Source organism: Ceratotherium simum, chromosome 1 (genome assembly GCF_057802395.1).
Source record: "Ceratotherium simum simum isolate JZ-2026a chromosome 1, ASM5780239v1, whole genome shotgun sequence".
Lineage (NCBI taxonomy): Eukaryota > Metazoa > Chordata > Mammalia > Perissodactyla > Rhinocerotidae > Ceratotherium > Ceratotherium simum.
This window is the reverse complement of record NC_141900.1, coordinates 89850956-89878731: the sequence shown is the minus strand read 5'-3', so window position 1 is coordinate 89878731 and position 27776 is coordinate 89850956. Positions and strand designations below refer to the sequence as shown.

The 27776-nt window shown below is 40.5% G+C and overlaps 1 protein-coding gene across 1 annotated transcript; it reads left to right on the top strand.

Moving 5' to 3' along the window:
* Positions 1 to 358: 358 nt before the first annotated feature.
* SLC35B4 (solute carrier family 35 member B4) lies at positions 359 to 26455 on the top strand. Its single transcript, XM_004430749.3, has 10 exons — positions 359 to 656; positions 7079 to 7192; positions 9937 to 10039; positions 11213 to 11262; positions 13920 to 14001; positions 14228 to 14288; positions 15828 to 15937; positions 17274 to 17349; positions 20449 to 20524; positions 21393 to 26455. Exons 1-10 carry the CDS (start codon positions 580 to 582, stop codon positions 21637 to 21639), a joined length of 996 nt encoding a protein of 331 aa, XP_004430806.2. The 5' UTR covers positions 359 to 579; the 3' UTR covers positions 21640 to 26455.
* The last annotated feature ends 1321 nt before the right edge of the window (positions 26456 to 27776 follow it).

Below are 27776 nucleotides of genomic sequence, written 5' to 3'. Positions count from 1 at the left end.
GGAATTCCTACTTTCACTCAATTTAGGAGAATTGTTTCAGATGGTAGAACAATCTGTACAGACTGAACAATCAACGGTCTGTACTTCCAGTGCCGCCAGCTGTGAGCTTGTTGTGACAGCGATGGACGAATCCCTTTCTGAGCCCTTAACGGCCTCGCAAGAAATAACATTGACAGCGTTGGAACTTCACTTCCCAGCAAGCCCCGCGGCCTCCTGTCGCGCGAGGCACGACGGGCACCTCGCCCCATTCTCCTCTCCGCTGGAGCTACCCGGCTTAGGAGGGATACGGCACAGCCCGACGTAAGGGCGCGCGGCATCCTGGGTTGTGTAGTCTGGCCCGGACTCGGACGCTCCCTCGGATGAATGGGGCCCGGGCTGACTGGGAACTACGCTCTTCGGCCGGCAGCGTTGGTGGCGGCCGCCGGGGACGGGGAGACCGCAGCGGCCCCGGGGGAGAGCAGCGCCCCGGGACAGTGGCGATGTTCTGTGCCGCGGCCGAGGCAGCAGCCCGGCTTCCTGGGGTAGCGGTCTAGGCGGGCGCTTCCTCTGCGCGCTCGCTCCCCTTCCCCTGCACCGGCCATGCGCCCGGCCTTCGCCGTGGGCCTGGTGTTCGCAGGCTGCTGCAGTAACGTGATCTTCCTGGAGCTCCTGGCCCGGTGAGTGACCCCGGCGGACCGCCCCCGGGCTCCTGGAGCTGCACTGAGGCCGTCGGAGGAGAGGCGCCCCCGCGCGCCGCCCCCCTGATGCGCCCCCACCCGCGGCGCGCGGGGGCCGGAGTGGCACGGTTTGAGCCGCCGGTCGGCTCGGGGCTGCCCGGGACCCTGCTGAGCTGGCTACTTCGTCAGCCTGCGCACCCCCCGCTATCCCGCGCAACACTGTCACAGCATCCCTTGCACGGGAACACTCGGGGTCTTGCTGTCGTCACCCCTTTTTCACACACTGGAGGGATTGAAGCCTGGAGAGTTTTTCACGTGACTGGTCCAAGGTCGGCAGGGAGCTCGAGGCAGACAAGTTCCTCCAGCTCTGTTCTCCATCCTGTTAATGCCTCATGTTTGATTTAAGCAACGCTTTCTGACTTATAAAGCAGTCTGATTTTGTACAGGCTGCAAAGGAAGTTTTCATCTGTATTAGTGCCCCGCAAAGCATTTGTTTTATTGGCCTTAGAGATGGTTATGAATGTTTTGCCCAAACGTACCTCTTAGTGATGTAGTAGAATGGATTCTTGTTTATACGGAAGGTCCGTCCAATTGACCCCGGAGAGCATTTCCAGCTTTAAGGTATTATAGTCTTTGCGTTGGGAAGCATGCATTTTGAGGTGTAACTTTATAAATTTCCCAAGGGAAACTAGGTTAGCTTTATTGAGGTAGCGTGAAAGTAGTGTTGAGTAATAATGTGCCAAGTTCAGTGGATAGAAGGTGTTACAGAAAAGATACAGGCAGACTGGAAAAGGCTCAGGACCAAAAATCTCAAAGGTGTGCATTTCAATATGTCATGGCCTGGCTGTGTGACCTTTTCAAGTCATTTAGCCTCTCTGGGCCTCCTTTTTCCCCTGCTGTAAAATACTATCTGTGTGGTGCTATTTAGTGCCATGTTTCTGAATCTACACATTATTTCCATCAGAAATTACTACTGACCATCAGAACAATCTTGTGTACAAGATAGGTCAAGAATTAAAATCTCTGTCTTACCGAAAGTGAAACAGGTCCCAAGAAGTTAGATGATCTTTTACTACTTGTAAGTGGCAGAGCCAGAACTGGAACCCAGGATATCTAAACTCTTAGTCCAGTATCTTTTTCAACCCTATTATTTTTGAGCTTGAGCAGCCCATAGTTTTGGTCACCCAATTCCCCAGGTGGTGCCTACTAGAAATGTATTTTAGGGCCTGCCCATGGCTTAGCGGTTAAGTGCGCACGCTCCGCTGCTGGCGGCCCGGGTTCGGATCCTGGGTGCGCACCAACACACTGCTTCTCTGGCCATGCTGAGGCTGCGTCCCACATACAGCAACTAGAAGGATGTGCAACTCTGACATACAGCTATCTACTGGGGCTGTGGGGGAAAAAAAGGAGGAGGATTGGCAATGGATGTTAGGTCAGAGCCGGTCTTCCTCAGCAAAAAGAGGAGGATTAGCATGGATGTTAGCTCAGGGCTGATCTTCCTCACAAAAAAAAAAAAGAAGAATGAAATGTATTTTATTTTCATGGTACAATTGATTAAGTCATTCTGAGGCAACTAATTTACTCAAGGTAAAGTCCACGTGGGGTTAGTTTTTGCAGTTACAGAGCTTGAAATTTTATTATGCAGAAAGCGTTGATAAAGGTCTGTCATTTGTCATTCTTGTAAGTAGATCGTGAGAGATATGAAAATGAAAGAAAGAACGTATCTGGCTGTAAGCTAGTACACTTCAAAGAATGGTCACTTTGGAAATTGATTTAAAAATATAAAAAAATGATAAAATCAGGCCAGCCATGGAAATGAAGGTCAGAGAAAAACAGTGTAATATTTGTGTTGAATATGCCATTAAGTGAAATCTTGCCAAAGGCTGATGTCAGAATATGCTGGCAACTGAAGGCCCTCTTTGCTAGTTGTGAGGCCTTGGCTAAACTACTTGACCTCCCCCAGTCTGTTCTCTCAGCTGTAAAAGGGAGGGGATGGCCCTACCAGCCTCATGGCGTGTGGGGGATTAAATGAGATGCATGTTTGAAGCCCCTGCTCCCCCTTCTCTCCAACAACTTTTGTTTCAATACAAATGTACCTTGTTTTATGAGCTGTTCCTGAAAAATTGTGGATAAATCTAGCTTTACAGAATGTTTTCGTGCATTATAGGAGCTTCTATTTAGAACACTGAATAATTTGTAAGTAAATCATCACTCCTTATTTATCTTTTTTGTAAATCTGGATTTTTGCATATAGCAGTGGATTTTCATAAAGTGGTGAGAGGTACATTTATTAATTTAATGAGTGGTACACCAGACTGAATAGCAGCTTTTTCCTGATTTGCTTGGGCAACTCACGACTTCTCATGTTACAGATCAATAAAATAAGAGCTGCTTGGACCAGATGGTCTTTAAGGTTCTTTGTAGGTTTGGCCTTCTCATAATTTGTGACTTTATCTTGGGACATCACAGTGGAAAGCTCATAAATTTTTATAGAGCAGGAACTGTGCTTCTTAAATGGCTTCCTTGGAACCATTAGGTGCCCCAGTAAGTGGCAAGTAGAACACTAAACATAAATGGAAATGCTAAAGTGACTTGTAGGGAGAAGCAAACATTTTTAACCATTTTCCCCAAATTGGAAAACATATTTAGGTTTTTCTTTCTGATTTCTGTACATATAGTTGGGACCTATAATAAAATATAGAGCACCATGCAGTGTACAGAGCAGATGCAAAGTAATGAATGAGTGCCTTGATCTCCCTCCAAAAGACCTTACATTCTACCTTGGAAACAAGATTACGCCCACATCAGCTAACTAGGCAAGGTACTGCGTGTCTTAAGACAAGAAAACAGTCTGAAACATTTTCTTTTCCCCATTTTATTTTTTAATCAAGTGCCTAATGTTGAATCAAATAAAGAAGTTTCCTAAATCTAGAATAAGAAATACAAGAGGCATAAACTATCTGCCCAATTCTTTCTCTTCCAAGTTGCTTTTTTAAAAGTAAAAATTTGGATTTTTGCCAAAGAGAATTCAAAGTAAAAGAAACTGTTTGCAGTTAATGATTATTAAGAGGAATAAAGTTCAAGAAAACAAGTGATTTAGAGAAAAGGATCCAAGTTTTTACTCTGAAGTTTTAAAACGAATTATTCGAGTTGAAATAAATAGTTTCATTGGTAGCTATAGAACAGTGTGTTCCTAAAAAGCTCTGTAAGTTGATTTTTTTTTTAATTGAATTATTTGAGTACATTAGGGAGATGTAAAAATCCTTTAGAAAAAGAGACAAAGTAGATTAGGGTTGTCAAGGGAGCAGGAGAGGGGAAATGGGAAGTGACTCCTATGGGATTTCTTTTGGAGACGTCCTAAAATTAAATAATGGTGATCGCTGCGCAACTCTAAATATACTAAAAACCACTGAATTATAAAAAAAAATAACAATAGTAAGGGGGTTCCAAACACCGTTTACTTGCCCTGTGTCCCTGGGAGACTTACCTAACTCAGTGCCATGTAGCCCACAGTGTCTTTAGCAATGAAATGGGCATAATAATACCTACCTCCATAAAATAAAGATAAAATTAAACATTATTATGATACCTATAAAAAAATCCTATGGAGAATACACTTGTAAAGTGAATCATTTTTGGAAATAAATTGTTTCTTTTTATCTTTCATACAATCCTAATATTCTAGATCACGTTTGCTTAAAGTGAGGCACCTGCACATTCATTCCATTGCTTGAGTGAAGGCCAGACACTGTGCCTAAAGAGCGGGGTAGGGAGGTATACGGGATGTGCCCAGGCCTCTGACCTTCCCTGTATGGCCCTGGGTTCTCACTGTCTCATACTCCACGTTTGACTCCCTCATCCTGTTGTCGTTTCCTGAAGGGCAGGGATCACGTCCCACTCACATTGGGAGCTCCTTCCCGGCTAGCACCTAACTTTACACATTATGTGTTCTGATAACTGTTCTTTAATTGAGTTGGCCTACGCTTTTGGCAAAGAGAAAATGAAAGAGAAAGCAAGGAAATTTAATGAGCCCCTTTTGGGCTAAGTCTTGCACTTGGCACTTGACATATATTTTCTCATCGAATCCTCACTACAACATTAAAAATATAGCACTTTCATTTTATAGGTGAGAAAAATTGGACAATATAAATGTCTTTAAAAAGATTACTATGGGGCCAGCCCAGTGGAGTAGTGGTTAAGTGCGCAGGCAGGGTTCGCAGGTTCGAATCCCAGGCATGGACCTACTCCCCTTGTCAAGCCATGCTGTGGCAGCAACCCACATACAAAATAGAGGAAGATTGGCACAGGTGTTAGCTCAGGGCTAATCTTCCTCAAGTGAAAAAAAAGAGGAAGATTGGCAATGGATGTTAGCTCAGGGTGAATCTTCCTTAGCAAAAAAAGAAAGGTTACTGTACTTAGATTGAAGACCTTTCAGTTTGTAAGATTCTAAATACTGCTCATCCTCTGGTTCTAGTCTTTGCCTTTTTCCCTCTGTGGCAGGCACTATATTAAGTGCTTTTCAAGGACTGGCTTATTTACTCTACAGTAAACCAATGAAATAGGCACTAATATTGTTCCCATTTTTAAGATAAGAAAACTAGACTTAAATAGGGTAATTAACTTCCACTGTCACAGGGTAAGTGACAGAGCTGGATCATGCGTGTCATTGTGTACACTGTGGAGCACAGTGGTTCTCAACCCTGTGACAGCCACATGAGATTACCTGCTCATCTTACACACATACAGACACACCTCCCAGCCCTTTCCCAAAACCTACACTAGTGGTTCTCAATTCTGGCTGCTCATTAGAATCAAGTGGGAAGCTTTCAAAAGTACAGATTCCAGGGCCCTACCCCAGACCAATCCAGTCAGAACTGGGAGGGTGAGCTCCTCAGGTGGATGGGTTTTTAAAGAGCAGCCTCGCCAGAATTGAAAAGCATTGTGCTCGGAACTTGCTAGAGCTCAAGTTCCTTCTCTTGTCATCATATTTAGGCTAATGGTTTTAATTAGCTCCTTGAATGAGGTAAATGTCTTACATGATTATTTATGGATTCTGGTAATGTTTGGCCCTGTCCCTTGAATATAAGAAGTACTAAAAGAAATCGTTGAATTGAATATAAAGCAGTAGTTTTCAAAGAAACCTTAGTCAGGAGAGCCTGACAGAAGCAGCAGTTCTGCTTTAGATGGTAAGCGTAGCTCTGTGCAAGAATGGCGTATGCCTGGGGTTGTCTATATTTATGCCTCATGGGTGTATTTAAGAATTTGTATATCTTGGCATTGCTTTTTCATATTAATACCACCAATAGAGAATGGCGGTTTTTTTTTAATAAATAGTGTTACATGAATATATAATAATACAGTTAAATCCCTCTCATCACTGGCTTCGGGTAAATGTGAATACAGATATGAAGGCTGTGAATGCTGGTCATATGGGGAATCTGGAAGCTTCAGGAAGACAAAGACAGGTGCTCGTGTTGTACTTCTTCCAGTGACTGAGCAGAGCCCCATGGAGGACAAGCTCAAGACAACCACCAACATTTTAAGTAACTAGTCTTCACATGGTGCCTCAAGAGGGATGTCGGACGAATTTTTCTGCCTTATGAATTTGTTCCTAATGGTCGCCATGGAAGATTCCCTAACTCTTACATAGATCACTGAAGAGGTTCGATTGAATTCCAAGAACATTTGCCGAGTGCCTCATATATCCAAGACACTGGGTTAAGGGTTGTGGAGAACGGTAGATTATAGTAGCATTTCTCAATATTTTCTTCATTATTGCTCCTCCCCCAACCCCAAGACCCTTTCTAGACGTTTTTCTCCTAATCACCCCTCCACAGGTATACTATATGCTATATGTATATCTGTACTTTATACTTATACAAAGAGTAAGATTCCCCCACCCCACCCCAAGAACCAATTGTTGCCCTGGTGGGGATGCTGTCTGAGGTAATGTCCCTGTCGTCAACACTGGGTACGCGTCTTTGATTGACAGCAGTCTCTGAGATGCCTGGTCAGGAGGATATATCAAGATTCTAGGAGACCTGAGCAACTCTATCCTTAGGCTTTGCTGCCTAAGCTGACTAGGATCCTGACTAAAGCCCTCTTGGTTAAGTGAGGATCCCAATAAGAACATATGACGAACTTCCTACAGTTTACTAGGAAAGTTGTTCTAGGAACAAGTATATCACAGTGCTTCTTCCTCATGGCCTGCTACACCGAGGGAGGGGTGACATAAGAAAACTTGACATTCTTCTCTGTGAGGTATATTACTAAATGAGTGTCCATGGCATATGAAAACTCAGATAAAGGACACTGGGTAATAGAAATCTATTCTCCCTGTTGTTCTGAACTATCAATGTAACAAGACTTAGTGCCCCTTATCTGGTTTTTTTGTGCCTCTCTTTTTGTTATTCACAACACAGGAAGCATCCAGGATGTGGGAACATTGTAACATTTGCACAATTTTTATTTATTGCTGTGGAAGGCTTCCTCTTTGAAGCTGATCTGGGAAGGAAGCGGCCAGCTATCCCAATAAGGTATGGCACATTGAAGTCTCTTTTAGCTTTTGTTTTTTTTTTTAAATTAAGAGCTTTTCTGGTACCTACATAAAAGCAATATGAGACATCCTTTTATAAGATTTGTATCCAAGAAATCAGGAGAATAATAATTCATTTTCTGAACTTAATATGTTGTGAAACTCCAGGGAGCCTGTTTTTAGAATAAAATTGTTGCTACAACACTTAAAATAACTGTGATGGAGACAACAATGAATATATGTGAGTGTGTGTGTATCTGTATGTGTAGTACATGGTCAGTTAAAGGCCTACTGTGACCACAAAATTTTTAAATGGTTACATATGCTATCCTCATGTTGATAAAGTTATCAAATATGCTAAGAGTGGTATCATTGTTCATTTTTAGAAACGAATGGCTTTTGGAAGTAAATAGAGGTGGTGGTTACACAACAGTGTGAATGTACTAAGTGCCACTGAATGGTTTGCTTTAGGATGGTTGAGTTTTATGCTGTGTGAATTTCACCTCAACTGAGAGAAGATGAACGGCAAGCTAAGGCAAAGTTGTTGATTCCAGGCCTCCGTCCACTAGTCTAAGTTTGCATAACCGTACTCATGGGGCCAAATAGAAAACAGAGCAGTTCTTATAATAAACAACGTATTGAAAACTCAGCATTCTTGCTGTGAGAGACTTGAAATAAAAGTGTAATCCACCTAGTTGTGAGCATTTAGTAGGATAGTGTCACTCAGTCCCTTTGAGAGGGAATTCTGGTACCAGTGTCTCCAAGGACTGGTTAAGGCTCATCCTTGTTGGTGTTATTTTCCAGCATTCCTGAGTAGCCTGCTGTGGAAAATGTTGCTGAATTTTGTTAGTATTGTATTTTTAAATTTCCCAATGTGATGCTAAATATTCTGAATACTTTTTTGTTTATTTTTCATTGGCTTTAGTATCTGGATAAAACTTTCTACTCCCAAGACCAGCTTTTTTTGATTCCTCTAACCCTTTCCCTCCTCCTTCCACTATCTCTTTCCATTCTGGCTGCCACTAGCATAGTTCAGGAATGTATTCACTGTCACCATAACTTTTATAATGGTATCCCAGCAGGCTGACCTCCGGCCTATCACCTCTTCGTCCCTGCATTTCAACCTCCTACTGTCGTATGGTGGCACCCTCTCTCACAAGCACTCAGGGGTCACCATCTGAACTCATTAGGTTCAGAGTGAAGGCCAAACTCCCTAACCTGCCCTTTGAGGCTCCCCATGATCTTGCCCTAACAACCATACCCCCTGTGTGTCCCATGTGTGCTGGCAATTTTATTTTCTATCTGTGAACCCATAATCAAAATCTTGCTCATGTCATTCATCCCCATGAGCAATTTCTAGGCAGTGCTATGTAGGCACAATGTGGAATACTTGGAATTAATTATCCTAAAAGACCTTGATGAACACTCTTTATTTCCAAATGGCATCTTTTCAAGACAGAACTAACAAAATTTGGCAAGAAGCCTTGTGAAGTCACCAATAGTATATTACTTAGAAGCTATGAAATCGCCATTGCCAGTAATTTTGCATGTGTGTAACACTGTGTTTTATATTCATTGTAAAGCTCCTCAAACTTGCCAGATTGTGTTAATTTAGCCATAGTGTGGCTGCCTATTAGAGCATATAGCTCCATACCTAACCAGCAATGCAAAATATGTTCTTATCAGGGAAGATAATTGAGACTCAGTGCTGTCACATTCTTCAGATGCGCAAAGATGAAAAAGGGTGGGGATCTGTGCTCAAAGATCAACATTTCTGGAAGAATATGGAACCACCTATTTACCTTTACCCTGCATTCTTTAGCCATGTATTTCAAATATTATTTTTTCTCTTTTTGAATGTATTAGGTTGAATCATATGAAATTGCTGATGTTCAACCCTTTTTGACCTACAAAAAAATTGGCAATTTTATATGGTTTAACCTGGTGCATATGAGAAGCTTAAGTATTTTCTATTTCAAAATGGGGGCATACAAATGTAAAATTATTTATTTAATTCATTTATTTGTTTATAATTGGTCATTTGTATTTATCCCTTCATCTTTCTGACTTATTAGGGTTACTGGATTTCTTTTCGTGTTTGTTTTTATTATTATTTAAAGACCTATAAATGCTCAAAAAACAGGGGCCCTGATTTTAAATAGAAATCTATATGAGTCAAACAATGTCCTCATTAATTTGGAGGCCACTGGTTCAGAATGTGAGAGAATTTTAACAGTTGCTAGGCTGAAAGTAACTCTTAACTTAGCAAACCTTTTCTTTAGAAATAGTGAAAATTAGTAGTATAAACAAGTGTATAGAGGAAATATTTGAGAGAGTTAACCATCTTCAAGTTCTTTAGAGGTGTATGAAAATTATATACAAAGAACTGATATAATAATAAAAATTACCCATTCACTTTAAAAAACCTATTGATATCTATCAGGTAACATTTTTCGAAGCCTAGTTTTAAGTTGCTTGAAAAATACTAAAATAATATATTTGAAAAATATTAAAATAATGATCTTGAAACATTCAATAATTTAAACTTTTTCCATATTAGTCTGGCTTTGTGAAGTATTTTTATATATACTTAGTATTTGACTTCACACTATGATGGTGATACAATCTTTTAATACAGAGGAAATAAGCAAAATAGTTGTTTAAACAAAAATATATATTTCCTTTTATAGTTGATTTTCTTGACATGGTCGATTCTGTGTGATGACTGTTCTCTCTGCATTTCAGGTACTATGCTGTCATGGTAGCCATGTTCTTCACCGTCAGCGTGGTGAACAACTACGCCCTGAACCTCCACATTGCCATGCCCCTGCATATGATATTCAGATCTGTAAGTGCTGCGGCTCACGTGCGGATGTTCCTCTGGGAAATACAGCCAAGTGGGTAGATTGAACACAGGCCAAAAGTAGAAAGGTCTTGTAATAAGTAAAGTCTCGAGTCTAAGAATAGGTCTCATGGATGAGGCAGCAGAGGCTGGCTTTCATCTGAGAAGTAAGGCAAAAAGAGAGGAATGTGAAAGTAGACAGTTTACTTTTATTTATCTGAGGTCTTATGGGTGATGAATAAAAAGAAAGTTAAAATCTCCCCGGGAAACAGATTTTACCTTTAATTTCCTTCATCTGGTTGATTTTATATTCAAACTTGCTAGCAATGTTATTTGCTTATTTCTCATCACTTTTTGTTTCTTTCTTCCGTACAATTACATTTACTTCTAGTACGTGACACAGATACTTCTCTTTTCTGATTTTCTTAAAGCAGAGACTTGAGATAATTAAATAAAGGGAAATTCTTGATGAAGGTGGGCTTCTCCCAAAGCAGTAGAGGTTTCTTCTTTGCCTCATGTATGGTGGGAGATCTGTGTTGAGTGTGTATGTAAATAAGAACAGTGTTCCCTGAAGAGCAGGAAAGACTTCAATGGGAACATAGTTAGGACGGCAGCAAAATGGGTGGTAATCAGAATTAGAACATTTCTGTGTGCTCTGAGATTTTTGTGAGCTCAAATGTTTTATTCCTAAAGGACTTACCAGAGCTAATTATAATTACTAAGGTGACCTTCAGAGCATCGAGCACATAGTAGGCTTTCAATAAACACTTGCTGACTGATGGACACCTTTCTAGAGAGGAGGGAGATCCCCACACGACTTCTTTCATTAAAGCTGGGGGTGAGGAGCAGCTTATTAAAAGCTCTTATACAGTAGATAGTAGAAAATTTGACAAAAATAAGTCTATAGTTTATTCCTGCTAGGCCTAGTTTCAGCTATGACCAGTTATTGAGAATTGATCATTTTTATACTCATTGTCATCTTTAAAAGGTTTTCTTATTTTACATTATAGATTTTTATGGTTTATCCTATTTGCCATCATAAGAACACCTGAACCTTACTAATTATTCATCCTAACCTCTTGTTCAGCTGTTTTTCCCCCTTGTCCATGTTCATATTTATCTTGAATTATGTTATTGTCTGTCCTTAGTGCACTAAAACTCTCTGTTGTCCTTTTACAGGGTTCTCTGATTGCCAACATGATTCTAGGAATTATCATTTTGAAGAAAAGGTAAACAGTACTCTTTTATATTTTATGTATGGGAAGGATATCCTGAGCACCATCCGTGAGCTAGTCATCTGGATTCCTCTTCTCATAGTGGTGATGAGTTTGCTCTTGGCCGTCAACCTTGTTTCTTAATTCTCTCTGTGACAATGATATACCTTCCTGGGGCACTGGGCCAGGTAAGAGGCCCCATCTGTGGCTTTGGAGCCACATATTCTCTGTGTAGAACTAATTAGCTCTTGTCATCATTGAATCTTTAGTACCGGACTAACCTGTGAAGCCAGTTGGTCTAGAACTTCACTGTCCCATATGGTCACCACTAGCTACATGTGGCTATTTACATTTAAATTTGTTATTGAAAATGAAATAAAATTAAATATTTAGTTTTTCAGTCTCACTAGTCACATTTTAAGTGCTCAGTAGCCACATTTGGCTGGTGCTGATCATATTGGAGAACCCAGATATGGAACATTTGCAACTTCAGAGAAGTTCTGTGGAACAGTGCTGTCACAGAAGTACAACATAATGAACTAAGAAATAAACATTAAAAAGTATTTGTTGGGGCCGACCCAGTGATGTGGTGGTTAAATTCACGAGCTCCACTTCGGCGGCCTGGGGTACACCAGTTTGAATCCCAGGTGCAGATCTATGTACTGCTCATCAGGCCATGCTGCGGTGGCGTCCCACATACAAAATAGAGTAAGATGGGCACAGATGCTAGCTCAGGGCCAATCTTCCTCACTAAAAAAAAGAAAAAGTATTTGTCTCCCACCTTGATTCTGAGCCTCACCCCTCACTCTCAAGGAAGAGGAACAATGGGGAGAAACAGCACCAACAATCTGGAATATTCCTCATAGGAACTTCACCCTTACTATTAAGACTAAAATTATAGAAGTTGATGCCAACTTTTCAGTGTATTCAATATCCACCCCAGCATTAGAACTCTCCATACTAGCTTGGAAAGTAGCTGTCAATTCAGACTGTGAGAACCTAGAGTTTCAGTAATAAAGCCTGTGTCATTAAAAGGACAATTGTCCTGTCTTACCAGGTTCCTTATCAGGAACTCTTTATCTCCTGAGGCTTATGTATTCCCCAGATAAGGACCATTGTAGTTGATTTCTTTGCTAGGCTCTCTGCATTTAAGCATACATATAAATTGTCAGGTTTGTTACATTTGAAGTACACATTGTGCTTCTTGGTAGTGTAGAATTCATCTTGGGACAGACCTATGGTCCTTCCTACCTTTGATTTTGGCTCAAAGCAGGGATACAAAAGAACATATAAAAGGAATGTATTCCCCTGGCTGTCCCCAAAATGTCAGGAGCCTTTCTCACACATCTCAGTTTCCCTTAAGAACTTGAATCTGTCATCGTAAATCTATCTATCTAAGCCTTTTTGGGTCTCCTCGGTGTATATCACCCAGGGAGCAGGAATTTCCCTAAGTTAACTATCCAGTATCATGAACTGGTACTTAGTAACTTCTTTTATTTATCTTGAGTAGAGCCCCTCAAGTTCATAGCGTGCTCCTCATTCCAGGATTTGGAGGTCAGGTGGATATTCACCTTACCCATGCCCTCCATTGTTTTTTTTAGACCTGAGTTATAAACCTATCCGTCTTGAATTTCCCTTATTTTAATACCTGCCTCCAGCAGCCTGTTCCCTCACCCACCCTCTTCTCTAGCTTTGGGGTCTTGGCCCCTTGTTCTACTGCTTAGCCAGTTGTGTGGGCCTTTTATGAGGTGCTGTGACCAGAACTATACAGAGTATTTGAGTAGAAAACCTTGGATGGTTCATCCTGTATGTTTAATTTCTTTTAATTCTTGCCTGAAGCCTTTTGCTTTATCACTGAGAAGGATGTTAATGATACTATTTTAGTTAATTTTAAGTGCCACTGTTATTACTGCCAATAACCCTATTAGTTTTTAATATTCCTCCCTTTATCCAGTTACGACAACATTTAAAAATAACATTTAAGTCATTCAGAGACGTTAAAAAAATATGCTCCTGAAATTGGACGGTTGAATTATTTCCTGAGTCAACACAATCCTGCTACTTGTCCCTGATGGTCTGTTCTTCCTCTTGCATGGTGTGTCTCTTCACACTCAGGTGTGGGCTGCCTGAAGACAGGAAAAGCAACAGGTGCCAGTTAAGATCTCTGTCAGGCTTTCATCTGGATTCCTGAGAGCAGAATGGAATGTCATGTCTGGTCTGTGTCTCTTGTTTTTGTTTTCTGATGAAACAGTCTATTAGTCCACAAACTATTGGAAACAAGCTGTTTTTTTTGCTGAGGAAGATTCGCCCTGAGCTAACATCTGTGCCAGTCTTCCTCTATTTTGTATGTGGGTTGCCACCTCAGCATGGCTGCCCATGAGTGGTGTAGGTCCGTGCCTGAGAACTGAACCCCGGGCTGCTGAAGTGGAATGTGCCAACCTTAACCATTAGGCCTTGGGGCCGGCCCCAGAAACAAACTGTTTTAAACAACGCCAAGAAAGGTGTTGTTTAGAAACCAGTCAGCATCCTGATTCTTTCACGCACAGACTTACATGGACTGTGCCTCAATCATATTTTGGTGGTTTATACTCTCATGCGTCATCTGATTGTAAACATCATGTGGAAATTCCCGTCTGTGCTTTCCTAAGGTGTTCTTGTTCTTATTTTTGCAGATACAGCATATTCAAATATACCTCCATTGCCCTGGTGTCTGTGGGGATATTTATTTGCACTTTCATGTCAGCAAAGCAGGTGGTAAGGATCGGTTCACAAATCATTTATATTCAGTACTTGCCATGGGGCCCTGGATACCAGGCACTTATTGATGATACAATAAATTTAAATGCTTATATAATACAAGGATGCAAAGTTCTGAAAGAGAAGAGTAGAGGGAAACGGGTAACATAAATATTTCCCTTGTATCTGGGCACCTTGCCTGTAGTTCTGGTCTCTGTACCTGGTTTTTTTTCTTATTTCCTAGACTTCCCAGTCCAGCTCAAGTGAGAATGATGGATTCCAGGCATTTGCATGGTGGTTATTTGGCAAGTACAGTAATTACAATAAAGTTAATTGCCTCTGCAGTTCTGTTTGCTGAGTTTTTTCCTAAGGGACATGTTTCTTGGCAAGAAGCTTCAGCTAAACAAATTATACCATGGAAGAGAGAGACACTTGGGATCATATATCTCTGAAACTTAGTGTTCAAGAAATGAAAAAAAGAAAATGTCTACATTCATGGAAGTGTGTTCTACAACATGGATCCATGTTTCTCTTGGTTGCCACTGGTAGAGAAAGAAAAGTACATGTCCACTTGTCCATCATACTCTCTGGGAGCAGTGCTTAGAGTGTCATCCATTTCTTCATGATCTGTTTACTGAGTAGAAGCTTCTACAAAAGGGCACATTACAGCAGTTGATTCTTTAAATTTCCAAGGGACCCATTTCTAAATCTTAGATTTATTTTCTTCATAAGTGAGCTGTTCCATATGGCAGTGTTCCCAAACCTGACTGATCATCAGAATTTCCTGGGGAACTTTTTAAAATACAAGTATGTCTTTGTGGAATTAATTAGACAACTCCTGTAGAGCTTTGCCCTCTCAGTGTATGATATGAAGGTGAAACTCTTTCCGAGCACATTCAGTGATGGCAGTGACAGATTGGGACTGACCAAATGGAAAAGAAATAGCAATGAAAGAACTATATTCTTGCTTCTTGGCTTTGAAACTTTATCCCTTTAGGTTGTTATTCTTAACACAGAAAGATCTTTATGAGCTATTAGAAAAATACTTTATCCAATAAGAAAAATTTTCAAAGGATATGAACATACAATTCATGGGGAAAAAATTAATGCGCAATAATTTTATATTCAGCCTCACTAGTCTAGTAATCAAAGAAATGCAGATCGAAACCAAAATGCAGTCGCTTTTTATTTTTGGTCTATTATATTGGCAAGATAATAAATGATTATTCTCAGTGCTGCTGAAGTGCAGTAAGACAATCATTTTCATATAAACTGTTTATGGTATAAATTGACACAGCCTTTCTGGAAAAAAATTTATGTATGTATTGAGTTTTTAAAATGTCTACAACCTTTGACTCAGTAATTCCACTTATGAGAGTTTATCCTAAGGAAATAATCAACATTTCGTTTAAAGATGTATGTACAACGATGTACATTGATTTTAATAATGAAATAATTGGAAGTAATGTAACTATTCTCATATTGTAAGACATTTAAGTATAGTACATCCACATAATAGAATAATATGCAGCCATTAAATCATACTCTTGAAAAAATTTTAATGAATGACTTGAAGGAAAATCCAGGAAAAAGATATAAAATTATATATTCATTATGAAACCTTCTTAGCATAAAATATATAAATAAATATATAGAGAGAGATGTAGCGAACTATTAAGGACTGGATTGTAATATAGTGGTTGATTTTTATTTCTTTTTACAATTTTGTACATGTTCTACAATTAGTTTGTAATATTCGTAGAACTTAATCAATAAATGTCTTTGAGAAAAGATCTGGAAATTAGAAAATGTAGGCATCTCCTAACCCAGTGTTTGTCTTTCAGGTATTGGGGCACTGACTTTTGCTCTTCTGATGTCAGCAAGGATGGGTATTTTCCAAGAAACTCTGTATAAACAATTTGGGAAACACTCCAAGGAGGCTTTGTTTTATAATGTAAGCAATTTCTTGAACCTGAGGAATATATAAATTACTGAGTTGTTACTGTAATATGTTATTTCAAACCTAACATGCCATCCTTCTGATGTAGTTGAAGGATCAATTTATTATCTGCTTTGGGCCCCACAGACTGAAGTACTTTTAATAGGCTACTAGTGTGTGTTCTGAGCCACAGTTTCTACATGAGATGGTCATGATCAGTGTGAACAAAACGTGTCTGCTAACCAGGAACAACCCCAAGGGACAAGGAACCTTCACCCCTAATGTTCCTGTAGATGAAATCAAATTAAAACCAATATGGAAACCTGGAAAAGGAGGTTCTAAAAACAACACGCCAAGGGGAATCCGTGCAGGCAGGCATGTGAGAGAGTTGGGAGGTTGGTGAGAGAAGTCCCTCAGATGGGCTTTGTTCATTTGATGGAGAGTTTGATTAGTGAATTATATGTGCTTCTCCTTCTTTGTTTTAAACTGCTGATCTAGAGCCGCCTCCTCTAACTCTCCTCCTTCTCCCTCTCTCCTGTTGAGACAATGCCCAAAACACAGCCCCTCGAGGTCAGGCTGATAGAACTGCCTCCAGGTTCAGTAACCTCGGGGATTCCTTCACTGCCAGCTTTTTGTACTGAAGTTGAAGATAAGCAATTTGAGATATTTCATTGGAGCTAGAGTCTGTGGCTGGGAATTTAAAAAATACAGGAACATTCTGTTTGGTTCACATCTTTCTTTTAGCCTGGTACCGGGCACATGGTTACCTGCTCAGGAACTGTTAGCTGTGACTCCTTAATATTATTGTGGTGGTGGTGGGTTGTTGTCGTCATGCACAATAGTCTTTGCTTACCTAATGTTTCCCCTTCCTCTTCAACCTCTTTTTATTCTTGTCTTCATTTCTTTTTCCCTGACCTCATATCGTCCTTCAAACTCCATTCCCGTTAGTTTCCTAAATTCCTTGAAATCTGCGTTTACATTCTATATCATTTTAAAATCCATTATATTTGCTTAACCATTCTCAAAAATAGTAAAACATAGCAAATTCTTTGGGCAGAATGACTTTGTGTTTAAATTTCTCATTCCCTTTTGTTGAGGAAAGGGTGCTGGCTCCATTTTTTTGTTTTGTATGTGATGACCATCAGACTCCATAAGAGCAAGAACTGTAATTTAGGGGGTTAATATCACGCCATACAATGTCAAGTAGTCAGAAGCACTGGATACATTAAATTAAGATGTCTAGCTTGCTTTTCTTGATATTGGTTGTTAAACAACCTTTAAAACTTGCAGTCATTGTATTATTCTGTAATGGTTTTGCATTTAAATTTATCTGACCTATTTCTTCCCATAGCATGCCCTTCCACTTCCTGGTTTCATCTTCTTGGCTTCTGATATCTGTGACCATGCAGTTCTGTTCAATAAGTCTGGTGAGTTTGGGGTTATCCAGAAGAATTACTGACAGTTTCTAAGGCAGAGTCTCAGTTTGACTCTTGACCACTGCTGTTTTCATGATGTTATCCAGATCAGTCTGTCCCCCTCAAAATTGTCCCCATTCCACCTTCCAGGAGTTGAGTGCCGTTAATCTGTAGTTGCAGCAACAACAGCTTTTACAGGTGCTTCTCAATTATTTGCACATGAAGTAAGAGAATATCTTCAAATTTTCTATTTTGCTTTGGAATTTCTGTGTTTGCATTTGAAGGTGGAATGTTTGATGTTTTGAGAATGCAAACAAATAGTAATAATACACTGCAGAGACTGGAGCCATGAGGAGTTGGGCGGCAGTGCAGCTCTCTCTGCTCCTGTTCATCCTTTTCTGCTGTGAAAGGCAGATCTGCTCGCAGATCCAGTCCGAGCTGCCTTGGAGCAAAGGGGAGCAAAACTTATGACAGGGCTTCTAACAACTTACAGTTTAGCTAGGTGGCAGGAATAAGCAAAATTAGTTCAAATGTCTACAGTGTAAGTTAGCTCTTACTCTTTAAAGTGGCTATTTAAGAAATTAGCTATAAATTGCCAGTTAACTTGAAGGAAATTACTTATATAATCTGATTATCTACTAAAAGACATAGCATGTTATACAGACAAATAAACACACAAGGAAGAAATAAACTTTTTAAAACTCAGGGCTGTGTGTTGCTCATCCCTGAAATGCTAAGTGTATTTTGTAGAATGAAGTAGGTGCTCAGTGAACATTAGTTTGCTGTCTGAACATGAGTTAAGAAGTTGTAACTGCTCTCTGGGTTTGCAGTGTCACCTCTCCCATTTGCCTGCAAAACAATGTGTGAGGAAGGTAGTATACAAGAAAGTTTTTAAGGAGCCAGCCCAGTGGCATAGTGGTTAAGTTCCACGCATTCCACTTCAGTGGCCCGGGTTCGGATCCCGGGTGCGAACCTACACCACTCAGTCAGCAATGCTGCGGCGGCAACCCACATATGAAGTAGAGGAAGATTGGCACAGATGTTAGCTCAGGGCTAATCTTCCTCAAGGAAAAAAAGACTGAGGAAGACTGGCAACAGATGTTAGGTCAGGGCTACTCTTCCTCAGCAAAAAAAAAAATAGTTTTTAAGGCTCGGAATTAATCATTTCTGATTTTTGTTATTGAGATATGATTGACATATAGCTGATTTTTTTTTTATAATTTTATTTATTTATTTTTTTCTCCCCCAAAGCCCCAGTAGATAGTTGTATGTCGTAGCTGCACATCCTTCTAGTCACTGTATGTGGGACGCGGCCTCAGCATGGCCAGAGAGGTGGTGCGTTGGTGCGCGCCCAGGATCCGAACCCGGGCCACCAACAGTGGAGCGCACGCACTTAACCTCTAAGCCACGGGGCCGGCCCAAGCTGCTTTTTGACACAATGGTTTTTAAGGTCTCTGAGAGCCCCCAGTAGCAAAGGGCTGTTGAAATAAACATGTTATCAAATTCCCTGGGATTGATTTTGATTTAGTTACTAGAATGCTTCTTCTAAAAGTTGCAGGGCTCAGTATTTATATAAATGTTTTTAGACTCTGCCTTCAACTTCTTCAGAATCATCCCTATGTTAAATATAGATTTTTTTCTCTTGCTTGTCTTGAAATTAAGACTCAGGTGAACCTGTTATTCTTGAATTTTCTGAGAGAGCTGAATATCTATCTAAACATTTTAAGTCATACTGATTGTCTCTTTCCTTAGCAAATTGATAAAGTTAATATCTGAAGTTATTAAGCAGTAATAACATTTGTTAACTTTCTTTTCATTTCAGTACTTGCTAAGTGTTTCAAAGACAATGGAATACCAGATTATTGGGATTTCCCACTAGTCCAGATGTATAGTTATAACAAATTATCTTTATATATGTAGCTTTTAATTTTTTTGCAAAAGAAAATTAATGTTCATTTACTAACTAGATTTCAGCGTCACCTTGTTAGAATTTTCTAAGTTATGCTGTATAATTCAAACTCCCAAAACAATTCAGCAATATAAAAAAACTGACCCTTGAGGATTACTATGTCCGTATTCTCTTTGATCTTGAATATTTTATTTCCTCCCAAACATTTACTCTGCAAGCCTCATTATATAAAACTAACATAAGAATGTATTTAAAGAAAGGAAAGAAACAGTTCCATCGCCCTACACATCAGCTAATTTCATTTTACCAGTTTCCTTCCAGACACTATTTACATATATTCTTATGTAGTTGGAATCCTTGTGTAGATATAATTTTATACTTGCTTTTTTCACTTTTTTATGAGTTTTTTAATGTGACTATATATCATCTTTATGATTTTTTTTTTATTGAATGTACAGTGCCTCACCTAGTTCAAGTACCTTTGCTTACATGCCCATTGCTCTATCAGTGGATACTTAGATTGATTCAGAGTTTTCCTTATTATAAGTGGTACTGCAATGGATCCAGAACTTTTTTCTTCTTTTGAACTATCTAGGATTAATTCCTAAGAATGGGTATAAATACTTTTTTGGCCCCTTAATAAGTATTGTGAAATTAATTTTTAGAAAAAACACCACCAATTTATATTACCACCCTCTGAATGGCTGCCAGTTCCACGACCACCTTGCCAAATTAGGATATTATTTATAAATTTTTAATTGCTAATTTAATAGATATAAAATGGTATAGTCTTATTTTAATTTAGAATTCTTTGCTTACTAGTAGGATTGGACATATTTCCAAATGGCATTTAGTTACTGTTGTCTTTCCTTTCGTGCTAATTGTCAGTTAAGACCATATCATTTTGAACTCTCTGTGCTTCAGTCTTTCTTTGTAAAATGGGGTCCTATGCAGGTGAATGGTTAAAAGTTTATTTTAAAATTAAATTAAATTATAATTTGTTTTAAGAAAAAAATGTAATGACTCTTGAGACTGATGTAGCCTGGAATCAAGGCAAGTAAAGTGGTGTATGGTCTAAATCTGTTTGCAAGGGAAATAAAGTTGCTATCGCTATCATGTTCAGTCTGTATTACTTAGTTCAAAAAGATGAAAACTTTAGTTGTCCAAAGTGATACAGCTGTCTCCCCTCTTAATCTTTCCAGAACTCTATCAAGTTCCCGTCGTTGGTGTGACCGTGCCCGTCATGTGGGTCTACCTCCTCATGAACGTCATCACTCAGTATCCTTTGCACTCCTCTGCCATAGTCTTCTCTCTGTTATTTTGGCATGGGGAAGTTTATTCTTTTCTGCTAACGATGCAGTGACGTGAGTTTTGTTTTTGCCTTGATCTGTTCTGCATGAGCAGGAGACAAAGAGGCCCATCCAGTGAGCTCCTTTGTGGAAGGCAAAAGAGCCACCAGTGGTGCAGTAGGGCAGTAAGTCCCAGGGCACCGTGAAGGAACTGCTCTGGGTGGAGGTGTGGAAGTCAGTGGAGAATTAAGAATCCGTATATGACATGAATGCTCTGTGATTTCTACCTGGAGTTTTCCAGGTTCCTAGGGTATTTCACAAGCTGCCACAAATTTCTGAAAGAAATTTCAAATTAATTCAAACAATTTTTAAGTGGTTCTTTTGAACAACCTTAAGTCCATTATAAAAGTTATTCAGTCTTTGAAACAATGAAACAGATTGGAATTGACCTCATTCCTCTGAAGTTACCTCATAGAGTTGCCCTACAGAGTTTCTTTTTGAAGGAGGGGGTGGAAAGGCTGGGGACCAGCTCAAATAAGGGTGGGGTGATCTCCCTTACTGAGAGTGTGACCCTCTGTCATTACTTGAGAGGTGACCTTCACTGTAAACTGTGGGAAGAATCTAGAATAAGAGTAATGGGAGGTCTTTAGGCAGTTTTGATTTGGGATCTGCAAATGGAATGGCAGGGTGGGAATTCTGCAGGATGTTCTACTGAGGAGGAGCCTCAGAGCAGCTGTAGCTGACCCCCATGTTTTCTGGTTCTCAAAATATGAACATTTAAGCCAAGAACCATGTCAGAAGGTCCTCCCCGCTGATCTCAGTAGTCTACAGAAAACCACCTTAACTCCCCCCTCCAGGTACGTGTGCATCCGGGGTGTCTTCATCCTCACCACAGAATGCGCCTCCCTCACCGTCACGCTCGTCGTGACTCTACGCAAGTTTGTGAGCCTCATCTTCTCCATCCTGTACTTCCAGAACCCTTTCACTTTGTGGCACTGGCTGGGCACCTTGTTTGTCTTCATTGGGACCCTAATGTACACCGAGGTGTGGAACAACCTAGGGACCACAAAAAGCCAGCCTCAGAAGGAGGACAAGAAGAACTGAGGTCTCCCTGGAATAGAGAGACCAGTGTCGTAGTGAGCGAGGGTCTGGCCGCCATTTCACTTCTGTTAATGCTGAATTACCCCCAAGTATTGAACCAACCAGGTACCAGAGGATCCTCAGGAGGAGGGGACTTCTCAGATATCTCATAGCTATACAGACCAATGTGTGTGGCCTCCGAATAGAAAGTCCTCAACCCTGAAATAGAAAAAAGAACAGTCTCTACTATTGAACAGCCTGTTCATTTGTTATTTGTTTTGTTTACTAGACTATTCAGTACTGCACTTGTTTGTTGAATTCTGAGCCCCCAGAGCTACTAGTTTTATATCCATGGTCTTGGACAAGATTATCCCTTTGATTGCTGTTCTGATGATTCTCTGCCATAACAGTCATTATCTTCCTGTGGCCTCGTCCCTTTGTCCTGTCACCCTTCCACTCTGCAGCAGTACTTCTCAGTCAGACACTCCAGGCATCCTCGTCAGGAACCACTGAGTAGCCAAGTGAACTGAGACACTGGTGACATTGGGCTGGACAGCGTGTTGGGAAAGAAGCAGTTGTTCCTGCAAGCCGAGCCCTGGTGACACTGGAGCAAGACTGGTGGGAAGTCTTTCCCACATTTTGCTTTTTTTTTTCTATGCACAAGTCATATGCTTTCACATCTGCTGCTCTCTGTGCTAGAACAAACCTGCAGCATATCTCTATGCACAGTGTTAATAAGGAAGAAAGGCTGGGTATGAATTGGGAAAGAGAGACTTTTTCCCTCAGTCTTCTACATGAAGCCCACGAGCCTAGAGCTGAGATGGTGACGCCAGGATGGCCCAGGAGAAGTTGGTCCTGGTCAGCACCAGAGACCCTCACCTCCCCCTAGGCCCAGCCAGGCACTTGCAGGGCTGGCTCCAAGTGGGGAGATTAAGTCTGTCCTCTTAACCAAGGAGATTCAGCTCCGCCTGGCAGCTCTGACAGAGTCACGACCAGTCAGGCTAATAAGTAGACTAATATATGCAGTGGGTGTAGGTGGGGTGTAGAAATCAGGTCAAATCACAACTGAAATGGAAAGTTTTTCTTTTTTTCCTATAGGTATCTTAATGTTCTTGATGGGTATTTGTGGGGGTCGGGGGTTGTATGTATTTCATTATGCATAGAAACATGCCCCCTTTTTGCTCATCATTTCAAAGGTCTGGTTTTCATCCCACGGGATAATTTTGAGAAAGAGGAACGATGTCAGTGTAGTGTGTGTAGGTGTGTGTGTGTGCTCTTGTGTAGTCTGTGTGTGATAATTTTGGAGAAAAGCGTGAAAGTCAGGTTTCTTCTATTTCCTCTCTTTTCACTTAGCCCCGGGCCTTCGTTAACCTCACTCAAGTACATGCTCTTTTGTAGGCAGTTAAACTTACCAGCCACTCTCCTTTTGCACACATACGAAGGCCTTTCAGTTTTTGCTGGGTGCAGACTGCCTTGTTAAATGGAGATGCGGCTCCTGGGTCCCCTGGGCCCACCGTGGTGTGGTGTTTACTCCACTGCCTGGAGCTGTTCTCCGGTGGGGTCTGAGATAAGTGTCCTACAACCACTGGGTCACTTTGGGGGAGTCACTTAAGCTGCCTCGATTTTTTGTTACATAAATGTGGATACTCTTTCTCCATCTAAGTCACAGAGTTTTAGACCAACTTGTCGTTCTGGACATTGACAGCTTTCCAGTGCCAGTCATGGTCTATTCTAAAAGATGCTGAATTAGGTGTGAATCCATTCATGGAATCAAAAGATACTTTCTTTGAAATATGTGGAGTTCCTCAGACTGATGGTGCTATAAATACCATGTGTTAAATAGCCTCTTAAAAACAAAAAACAGGAAAAGCTGCTTTTCTTATGGCTTAACAGAACAACCTGTCCCAAGGCGCTGTTTGATTGCTACATATCTGGAGTCTTCACAGAATAATTCTTAATAGGACAGAGCCTTACATAACATAGTATCACTTTTTTTGTTGATGGGAAATATCAGAACTTTTAGTAATTGAACTGTGTCGATGTACACAGTCAGCATTTAACTGGGTCCATTAGGTTTTAGATTCTGGTTTTAGAGAGTGTGTGTTCCTCTCCGCCTGAACACCTCTGCTGGTCTTAATTAACAAGAGGTTATGTATGGACAGAGTAGGGCACTCATACTATGAAACGAACACGTGTAAGAACAGTGTCTGAAATGCCCTGGGAATTGATTTTCTCTCTAGTGGTGGGATATAAGGAAATATGTCTAATGGGCACTAGTTAATACTTTATTTAACTACTTTTTTTTAACCATTTATTCCCCTTGGATAACTGATTTTTCAATCCAGGTTGAAATTGATTTCAACCTTTATTAAAGGGGCAAATAAACCATTTTGTATAGGATCAGACTCATACCTAACTAGAGGAGAAATGTCTATTAAATGCCTCTCCTTTTTCTCTGGATCAAGACCATGTAACATGCCCCAGAAAGAGAGAATATAGTTTGTTTACAAAAGAGATTGGTGTTTAAGACATCCAAAACTCTACCCTGAGAGCAAAAATCAAATAGCAGATGACACTAGCCGGAAAATGTAGTGTGTGTGTGTGTGTGTGTGTGTGTGTGTGTGTGCACGTGCCCCTTGTACCCAGCTTGGCCAGTGTCATAGATAAGGTAACAGGAGAAAACAGTGCATATTTGAATTTTATTAATTTGATGTCTACATATCCTTTACCACAATTCTGTTGTCACATTATAAGTGCTTTTTTTCATTTTTTATTAGTAATTTATCTTTGATCCTTTATTTTCTTTTTCATCCAACTAAAACAACCATTAATGCACTTGATAGGTTTCTATGAAGCTCTAAAGTATTTAGACGCAATCCAAATAGGTTTTTTCTCCTTCTTCCTGCCCAGTTATCCAAAATGAAATGCTACAGTACTTTAATTGGGTCAGTGCGACAAGCGAAGAAAACCACAAAAGCAGAGTTGATCCGTACCACTCCCAACAAACCTCTTCTATTCTTCTGGGAGGATCACCTGACATTTTTAAAGGATTCTGATATCTTGTGGTCATTTCCTAAGCACCTTTCCTCCCTTCTGCCCTGTTTTTCACTTCCTAACCCCTACCGGCAGTGTCTTCACTGCAGCCTGCCTTCACTTGTGTAGTTTTCTACTGAGCAACACCTCTAATCTTGTATCTGTTTATGCCTCTATGGGGCCTCTGGATGTTTTTGTGGATTTTTACAGGATATTTTTATCTGTGTAGTATGTATTTTGTTATACCTTGTTATAAGCATTGATACTAGGGGTGTGTGTCTATAAGGAGGGGAATATTTGGCAGAGTATGTGAATATATGTGTAGATGAGTATGAACATGATGGGTTGATGTAAAAATGTTTATATATTCTGTTACAGCTCAAAGTGGGGCTAAGAATCTTGACCACTGGTCACTTATAGATTTGGAAAACAATAGTTTTCTTATTTTGCTCTTTTTACCTTACCTCTAGCTGACTTCACTCAACAGTACCAAATGCCTGTGGTGAAGGGAGGTTGAAACATGAGGTCAGGAATAAATCGAAACCAATGAATTATCTCTGGGCTGATGGACATACTCCTTGGTGGACCAACTGACATATTAGAGAATGTAGCAAAGACCTGAGCAGATACACAAATACACATCAAGAAGAACTGCATCATAGACATCTGAAATCAAGATCCTACATTTGTTGTAGTTTGTTTCTCTATGGCTTGGAGTAAATAGAATTATGAGTAATTCTGCCTTTATTAGATAAACAAAGCATTTAGTCTCAATAGCTGTGTCCTTTTAAAATGTGAGTGGAACTTACCTGGGGCAGTTCATCCTTAGGCTGAAAGAACTGTCAATATAGAAAAAACTTATTATTATTACTGATTGGCGTGACATTTGAAAATGAGTATAAACAATATTTGTAAGTAAAAGAACCAGTCATAAGCATTGGGGTATGTTCAGTATGTCCCAAGCTGGGGTGGGAGACTGTGTTCTCTCTTTCCAGCAGCTTCCTCACAGTAGACACTGCAGAGAAGGGAGGGACCCGGGATCATGTCTTCTTCAGTTCTGTATTGCCGGCCCCGGCACAGTGTCTGACTTGCATCACGTGAATAAATGAATGCCACCCAAGATCTCTTATTGCCACAAGTTTCTGAGAAACCTTCTAGTGGTTCCTGATACCTCTTACCATTCTGCATCTGCTGGTTGGCAAGAAAGCAAATAAGAGGAAACGTTCCTAAGATTCCAAGCGAGGGGGGGAATGGAGGACATACACCACGATTGCTATTGCTCTGCGGCTTTTTGCTCTCTGATTGCCTGATGGTAGGAGGGAAGAGCATTATATATTTAGCACTTCACATCATTTGATGCTCAGTGCAAGGAGATGCCTATCAGGTCAGCATTAAAGATTCCTAAAAGTGTTTGAGGTCGGCTTCCTGGGGTGGACCCTTCCGTCTCCATGGCGGGTGTAGCTGGTTTGTGTTGGTTGATGCCTGGAGCCCACTGTCTATTTGTCTATTCCCAGTGTCATACCGAGACACCTCCCCTGAGTTTTACCTCCTTAAATCGCTAACCATCCTACCAAATGTCCTCAACTGTAATCAACTAAGGCAAACTGCAGGGTACCAGAGATAGGTCGGGGGTGGGGGGTGGGGAGTGTGGTCTACGCCTAGAAGAAACAAGACCCATCCTTTTTAAGGGAAAAACTTGTAATGATTCCTCTGCACATTATTTGTATCTTTTGAGATGTAAAGAGTCCTGTGAACCAACAAGAGAAGCAGTAGTCATTCCCCAATGCAATAAAAATGTCTTTGTGTATCACTTGCAGTCACAAGTCATTTCTGTGCTAGTTGCTTTCATTCCAGAGAATGGCACCATCCTCCAAAAAAGAAGCTGATTTTTAAAGTAGGATTTCCTAACAAACAGATCACACGGAGTGGGAGTGGGGAGGGCGGTGGGGATTGGATTTATGCAGCCTCTGAGCTCTTCACTCAGTATTACATTTTAAGAACAAAGATGGGTGGGAGGGGCCTCGATAGCAGGAGTGCCTGTAGAACAGCTAAAAGACATTAGTGAGTATTCAGATTTTGAGCTGTTTAAATATCAAACATCGCTTCCAGCCTTATGAGTTATTTCAGCAGAGGGAAGGAGGAGAGGGAGATTTTGTGAATAAAATGTTTTACCAAACAAACTGAAGGAGTCTTTTTACCATGATTTCTTATAAAGAGCAATTTTCTACCTTCTGAAACAACTCCTCAGACACCTGGTTTTTATCTTGAATTGTACAATCATTGTTTGTTAATAAAAGTGATACATTTCCTGCAGGTGTTTCCAATCACCATTACCTTTCAAGTGCTAGTGTGCAATTTCAAAAGCTCTCCAATTTTCGCCTTGCATAGTGGTGGTGGTACATTTTACTAGAAATGATGGTAAGCAACCTGTCTTCCTCATGCCTAGCAGCTGGAGCGATCGTAAACCACTTCTCAGGCTACAGATCTGTTTCTACTGCAGATATTTAAAGAGGATCAGCCTACTTTTGGAGGTTTAGGAAGGTCGTGGCAGTAAGTTTCTGTAGCAAATCTCTCGAAACCTCTTTGCCTTAATAGAAGCACATTGATTTTTGAAATGCTGCAATGACCAGCTCTCTTTATCTTCAATCTGTTGCTTTTAAACAAATCTTAACGAGAAAGCAACTTTTAAAGCAGTTTACCACGCCCAGTCCGTTTTTAATCCTGTTATTCAGTAGCCCCTAGATACAGAACCATAAAGGCAAAAAACAAATGGGAGATTTTTGCAGAAAATATAGCATAATTCTAATTCATCTTTTTAAAAATCTCAGCACAACTTTATCAGCAGGATGGCGCTTGATCTTCAACAGTCCTGAGCCTGTAACTGCATGCTGGAATGGTCTCGGCTGCTCCTGAAGCCCCTGCCCTCTCAAGTCATCGGCATAGATGGTGGTGAACTCTAAAATGCTATGAACCGCAAGCCTAAAAAAAGTAAAGAATGCTTGGGGAAACTAAATCCTGGTTTAGTTCAACTCTTTAGCAAATTGTATAATCTTATCAGTGGAGCAGCCGTCAACACAGTGCCCTGTCATTCCGGTGCCAACAGCAAAACCCAATTGCAGACAAAGCAG